Raw genomic sequence first — 7,088 nt, 5'->3', positions numbered from 1 at the left:
AGATGTCCCCAAAGGTATATTTATTCCAACCCCAGACGTTCCTTTTGACCAAATCAAGCTTCTGGGCAATACAGAACATAGGCGTGCTAGGGATGCAGGTGCTCCACCATCTTTTAATGCAATCCTTGAACTCCAGATGAGAAATCCACATAATTTCATACCTAAAAGGATGATTTTTCCTTACAACATTCGTGGTATTCCAAAGGACCAGGGGGTTGTGGTCAGAGACCGTTCTGGGGAGGGCAGTGAGCTTCAAGGAGAGACTGATTCCCCAATTGCCTGAGATAAGAAATCTGTCAAGTCTGACCTGAATAAGATCCTTTCCTTTCCTAAGATTGGACCAAGTGAATTTTTGCCCCGTTAGTTCCACATCCATTAACCCATTCCTTCCAATGAAGTCGACAAGATCAATCATACTATCAGAGTACTCTGGGAGGCCCCCCAACTTCTCAGAGGGGATCAGAGGAGAGTTGAAATCACTCGCAATCAACCAGTGGGCATTGGCATTATTTTGTATTAGAGCAGTTATGTCGTTCCAAAGATTCAGTCTACCCGATCTGACATTGGGGGCATAAACATTAATGAGAAGGAAGGAGTCCATCGGGGAAGAGAGTTCAGAGACCAAAAGGTTGTCCAAGGAGGAGAAGACTGCCAAAAAAATGGGAGGGGTCCCACATGGTAACCAAGTCACAAGAGGCTCCAGTAGCATCACTGATAACAAACTTAGCACCAAGCCAAATTTTTCCAACAACAAGGGAAAAGGAAGACATAGACATCTTAACTTCTTGGAGGAGAAGGACCATAATTTTATTTTAAAAAATACACTTCTTAAGAGCATATTGCTTTTGGGGGTTGTTGAGGCCCCTCATATTCCATGAGAGGACCTTCATTTCTTACCTTTTATGGACGTCTCCAAGGTCCACTGCCTGCCATTGGCAATATCCCTTGCTGCTTCCTTTTGTCTCAATAGTCTTTGCAATGGTCGGCCCGCTTTAAGGTTCGTCCCCACATCTGGCTTTGCGTTCTTGGTTTTGCATCTTTGAGTAATGCAACCCTCGTCAATAGGAGTCATGCAATTGCTGGATGACGCACCAGGAGCACCAAGGGAGGGGATATCTCGGATCAGAGTGGGATGAGATAACACCATCGGGGAGCGAGCCGTCTCCAGGGCAAGAATGGGGTCCCTCGCAATCTCGCCATCTTCCAGTTGATCAATCGATGAAACCGAGTTGGCCAACGGGGAGATGCACTATTCCTTCAGGGCCGATTTAGAGGCCTCGTCCACATACTTTGCAAGAGATTTGACAAGATTGATAATGCTCTCAGCAAAGGGGTATTCTTCCATAACCGAGTCCTCGACTATAGGGGGAGGCAAGTCCAGGCCAGGGGTAGGAGCCACAACATACCTCACAATCGGGCCTTGATGAATAGGAGGAACATTTGGCACATGGCTTTCAACCAGGGCCGGGCCCTTGAGCTTAGAGGCAAGGGAGCCGAAGCTTTACATTGAGAATTAATATGCCCAGTTTTGCGACATTTTTGGCAGAAAAGGGTGGCATTTTCATAAACAAGAGCTTGAGTCTAGCTACCAAGCCTAGATTTGAGGGTTATAAAGTTGGGGAGATTCATGCTCATAGTAGCTTGAACACAAAAACAAGCATAGACCAGGCGCGATTTGGTTCTGGTAATTTCATCAACACCAACAAAATGACCAAAGGAATTCCCAATCCATTTAAAGATGGACTCATCCTAGTATTCAAGGGGGAGCCCCGAGAGCCAAACCCAAATCGGAGCAGTTTTCTGCAAGTCAGCCGCTGGGTCTAAACCAACCTTCCATCGACAAAGGGAAAGATTGTTTTGACCATAGGACCAGCAGCCAGAAAGGACAAGAGCGACATCCTCGTCAACAGTGAATTTGAAGAGGAAGAGGGCTCCATGCATGACGCTAACAGAAACACTCCCTTTCAGTTTCCTTGACCCATTTTCTAACCATCTCCATCGTGGGGTGTAGGGAGAAGAATTTTCCCACCAGAGTATTAGCCATGTTTTGCAAAATGTGGTCAAGAGCAACGTCAGGGAGCTCTAAAGACGTTCCCTCCTCAGTTTGCGAGTAGACGAGGATGATGTTGGGGTCCACAATCTCAGTGTTTTCGACCAACACGTTTTTCCAGCCTTTGAGATTCGTGTTATTAGTAGGAGGTTCAATGATTTTGTTTATCTTGAACAACCGACATGTCGGGTATAGGATCAGAAACCGCGGGCGTGACCAAAGAGCTCTTTGAAGTAGAACCGTCAAGCTGAATCACAGCCGGACCGGAAGGAGAATCCACCGTGGGACCAGGAGAGGATGTGACAGACAGTGTCAGCATCGCAAAGTCCAAAACGGGGTCCATAGGCGGTGGGGGAAGATCCCCAATAACAGAGTCCACCATGAGTGGCAGGGGTTTGAAATTGAAACTTGCAGAGTGGGAACCAGCCTAGTATTAGATATATGTTACAAGATCAATTGAATTTGTTGTCTTCAACACTATTCTATCTGAATTCTTCTAATATTAAATACCTTAAAATTTAATTTTGTTACAATTTCCTAGATTTCATTTAATTTTTAATTTTTTATTATTACTTTCAACATATGATTCTTTTTAATCTTTGCTTATACCTCACTATCCGTTGCATCTTCTCTTTAAATTCCGAGTGTGCATCCCATTCCTTCACTTTTGTCTATGTGCGTTCTTGCTCTTTTACATTGTTGTCTCTGTGCGTTCTTGCTCTTTTGCAGTGTTGCCTCTGTGCGTTCTTGCGCTGTTGCATTGTGATTTTGGCTGTTTGGAAGAAATCCAACTGAGAAGAATGGCCACGAGCTCCCAAGAGCTCCCACCTTATGACCCATTTGTCAAATCTACGTATACGTCTACTAATAGGCCACAATTTTTGCGCTACCAGCCCAACAGAAAGGACGATGATGAAGACTCCCCACAATCTTTGCGCTACCACCCCAGCAGAAAGGACGATGATGAAGACTTCCCGCAGAAATACAGAGGAATGGAGCGAAGGCCTTGCTCCAAAATTATGATTCAGATATTAGTGGTGGCGTTCTCTGTGTTTATTGGTTGTATATCTACATGGCAATATATGTCAATTAATACTCCAGAAGAATTGGACCTGCCAATCAATGAATATGCACATGAATTGGGCTTTGCATGCAATTGTAGCAAGTTGTATGCTGGTTTTAATTTGCAAGATCTCAGTGAATACGCAGATAGATTCGGCCTGCCAAATGGTAAAAATTCAAAAGAATTGGACCCGCCAATCAATGTATATGCAGATGAATTGGGCTTTGCATGCAATTCTAGCAAGTTGTATGCTGGTCTTAATTTGCAAGCTCTCACTGAATATGCATATGGAATCGGCCTGTCAATTGGTGAAAATTCAGAAGAATTGGACCTGCCAATCAATGCATATGCAGATGAATTGGGCTTTGCACGCAATTCTAGCAAGTTGTATGCTGGTCTTAATTTGCAAGCTCTCAGTGAATATGCAGATGGATTTGTCCTGTCAATTGGTGGCAATTCAAAAGAATTGGACCTGCCAATCACTGCATATGCAGATGAATTGGGCCTGTTAATTAGCAGAGAGGAATCTTGCCTTCAAATCACTGAAAATACAGAGGAATTCAGCATTTTAATTGATGGAGATGAAGCCCATGGTCTTGCAGTACTTGAGCAGTTTAGCACACCGGAATTTGAGAGAACATACAATTTTGGAACCCATAGTACCATTTTAATTGGCCTGTCTGGAACACTGGCGTTGGAGAGTCGTAATCGCATGGAAACTGTCACATCAGAGGAAAAAAAGGCCAAGGAATGGGTGTGGGATGTTTTTCTTGCAAAAGATTCTAAACATTTGGGAGCAGTGTGTCCTCTGGCTCTGCTTTATGCAGTTACGGGTGCATTTTTTTGTGCAGCCGCAGTAGTGCTTAATTGGTCCAGAAAAAGGGCAACATATTCTAGCACTAAGTCTTCCCTAGAATATGTTAAAGAAATTCAGGCAAAGATAAACGAGCATACACAACAACGTCCTTTTCAGCAGTTGTCAATAATGCAGAGGAAGAGTTCCTCTGCGCCTAGTGTGCATCTTCTAAATGAGTATTCTGTCAGCTCTTCTCTTAAAAAGAAAGATAACAAGTGGAATGATTCAAGCATTCGAGGAAATTCATTTTACATTCCCAACCAGGAGGCGAGGAGGAAGGGCAATTCAGCTGCCGCCACGAACCAAGAAAACATGGCAACTGGAGAAATATATATGAAAAATACTTCTTATGGAAGTCGAACAACGATGGCAAAGAAGGTGATTCTTGATAATGCATCTTTTCTTATCTATACTTCTTGATCTTTCACGTCCACATTCAATTTACTCAAAATTTACTGGAACAAAGTATTTTCAATAGGTTTAGAAATGATGGGAATATTTTTGTAGCTGTCCGCACCTGTATATGTGATTTAATTCAGTCATGAAATTTTCTTTTGCCTGGGTATTTGAAGTTTGAGTCCAATAGTATCTTGCTGTTTAATTCACGGGGTAGAGTTACATTTTATTATGTTATACCTTCCATATGTGGTTTCTTTTTTCAACTGCCTTCTTGACGCTTGGTACGGAATGCCCTTCGTGTCGTCTCATAATATTCTGGTGACACTTTGCAATGGTCTGGGAGGTTTTTTAAGAAGCAATATATGTGTGCATATACCTGATATGATCTCCTGCAAAATCCAGGGTAATGAATGACTTGATTAGAAAGTAATAGACATTAGGTTTTCACAGTCTGTTATATGATTTGAGCTTCTGATTTTGATTGTGTTCTTTTTTTCATCAATGTTCAAATCATATTTTTGAAAGCTAGAGAAGAAAGTGATAGAAACCCTGATTCAAATTTGAATGGCTATTTTAATTTTTAACAGATGGTGTTTTTTTGGTTTGTAACAGAAAAATTCAGAGAATTTTCATTGCAGTGTTGATTTTATATTGAATTGTAGCAGTGGTGTCTACAACCCTACTTCGTCATCTTTCACATCCTTAAAATATCGCTGCCATATGCTTTCCACGGTCCTAATTTGGATAGATTCTTTTTATATTTCCTATATGTACCATCTCATGGCATCCGTGCCAACTGAATTGTAAATTTTCATAATCTAGAGGTTGAAATCATGTCCACATCGAGGCCTTGATTCTAATTTCTTTTACACACCTGTTTTGACAGGTCCATCTTACACACAAGTTGGTACTATTATCCGAGGTACCTTCAAAAGTATCTTTAGCTGTACTGATTACTTCAGTAATCACTTCTCCTATTTTTTTTGGGACTTCTTCCTTTCATAGTTCTGGTAGTAATCCCTACATTCTTACTCAAACCAGGAGCTGAGCAATTACCTAATTTACAGATTAAAATATGATATGCACGGTCTAGTATAACCTTGAATTTTTAAGGAACCAAGGTGCGCTGTTGAAAATCTCACAATTTTGGGATATTTGAAAATTATCACAAAGAAGCCTTTGTTTATACTGGTTTTTCCCTCCATTCATGATATCCATCCTAAAAATATACACATCACAGCATAACTTTGATAATATTTTTATTTTCACGTCTGATGAGTCTTCTAAACTTACTTGAAGATTTTTCATCTCTGCAATCTGAAGACCATAAGAGTGCCCAATGGGTGAATTTCCTTGGAGAGGTTTGATCTTGATCCTAATCATTTGGCGCCAGTTCCACTTTGCCATCAAATCCTAACAGCGTTATTTTTAAAACTTCCTGACTGATGGTTACCATCCATGTTTGTCCATTCTTCTGATATCCTTCTCTGCTTTCTTTCATTGTATCCTCGTGCATGCTTCATATTCTTGACATTTGCTCCTCCACTAAATTTTTTCTAATCTTGTTACAGAATTGTGGTTTATGATTTTATACCATATTGTTAAAAGCTTACGAGTTTTAATTTCGTTTTTCTGACTTCACATAAATGTGCATGAAGGCTCTATACCCTGTCTTGCTATCTTTATTTTGTAGTTGATTTTCTTCAAGGGACATTTGTAAGAATAGTTCTTGTTTGTATAATGCAGGATGTAGATGAAAAGAAGCTAAAAGAAATACCTACCCGAAGATCAAATCGGATTTCAAACCGAGCAAAATCTGATTGCACTCTCTATAAACAAGTATGTCATGTCATGCCAACCTTCTTGCACTGTCGGCATGCATGTGTTCCCTTTTTTTGTGGAAAGTGCTACTGATCATTCCATATGAGCGAGATCATTTCTAAGCACCCAGGATCCTTGCCCTTCCTACTCTGTTCTGTTGTATACTAGTCTTGCTATTTTTATTTTGTAGTTGATTTTCTTCAAAAGACATTTCTTAATATTAGTTTGTATATGTATAATGCAGGATATAGAGAGAAAGCAGCTAAATGCAATACCTTTGAGGAGATCAGAGCGGATCAGGAATTTAACAAAATCTGATTGTGCTCATACTCGTAGACACCATGCATAGATTGTTTATTAGAATGCATCAAAGGGATGTTATTTGTTAATGTATTAATCTTTAGGTTAAAACTTAGTAATTTTAGGTTAATTTTAGTTTTGTTTGATTTTATTAGTTTTTGTACAATTATAACTTATTTGTTCCATCCGACAGTTTTTGTGTAACTGTGCAAACTGTTCGCTGCCTTTATTATGCAGCAAGTACTTCTTGAATACTAATCGAAAAGTGTTTCATTTTATTTTTGTCATTTCATTTACATTTCTGCCCTAACAGTGGTATCAGAGCAGAGAAATAAGAGCAGAGAATTCTACAGAAACAATAAATTGATTCAGGTGATATCAATTTATTTATTCTCTATTTTTAAAGGATTGAGAAGTTATTTTAAAGTTGCAGGCCTTGCAAATTGTGTTTATTTATTTTAAATTCAGAATGCAGTCTATTGTTTCATTGATTGGAGAAACTTTAACAGGAAAAGATAATTGGATGGAATGGCATAGAAAAATTGAAAACACTCTCATTTTTAATGATTTATGGTCTAAAATTTGTGATGGAAATGCCC

At 39.8% G+C, this 7,088-nt stretch overlaps 1 protein-coding gene across 2 annotated transcripts; it reads left to right on the top strand.

Moving 5' to 3' along the window:
* Positions 1 to 2,715: 2,715 nt before the first annotated feature.
* LOC131047285 (uncharacterized) lies at positions 2,716 to 6,767 on the top strand. Of its 2 annotated transcripts, none has more exons than XM_059218688.1 (3): positions 2,716 to 4,347; positions 6,115 to 6,177; positions 6,434 to 6,767. In XM_059218688.1, the coding sequence occupies exons 1-3, from the start codon at positions 2,851 to 2,853 to the stop codon at positions 6,536 to 6,538; spliced, it is 1,665 nt and encodes a 554-aa protein (XP_059074671.1). In that variant the 5' UTR covers positions 2,716 to 2,850; the 3' UTR covers positions 6,539 to 6,767. The 2 variants fall into 2 exon arrangements, with proteins under 2 accessions (XP_059074671.1, XP_057837135.2); XM_057981152.2 differs by having other exon boundaries at positions 6,115 to 6,207.
* Positions 6,768 to 7,088: the final 321 nt, after the last annotated feature.

This window comes from Cryptomeria japonica, chromosome 4 (genome assembly GCF_030272615.1).
Source record: "Cryptomeria japonica chromosome 4, Sugi_1.0, whole genome shotgun sequence".
In the NCBI taxonomy this organism is placed as follows: domain Eukaryota; kingdom Viridiplantae; phylum Streptophyta; class Pinopsida; order Cupressales; family Cupressaceae; genus Cryptomeria; species Cryptomeria japonica.
The sequence above is the reverse complement of the archived record's forward strand: the minus strand, read 5'-3'. Positions and strand labels throughout refer to the sequence as shown.

What these genes read in the sequence shown, in the direction of transcription:
- LOC131047285 (XM_057981152.2), top strand. Translation starts at nt 2,851, where the DNA reads ATGGCCACGAGCTCCCAAGAGCTCCCACCTTATGACCCATTTGTCAAA. An exon ending in GAACAACGATGGCAAAGAAG is followed by an intron (nt 4,348 to 6,114) that starts GTGATTCTTGAT and finishes TGTATAATGCAG; the next exon opens with GATGTAGATGAAAAGAAGCT. An exon ending in ATTGCACTCTCTATAAACAA is followed by an intron (nt 6,208 to 6,433) that starts GTATGTCATGTC and finishes TGTATAATGCAG; the next exon opens with GATATAGAGAGAAAGCAGCT.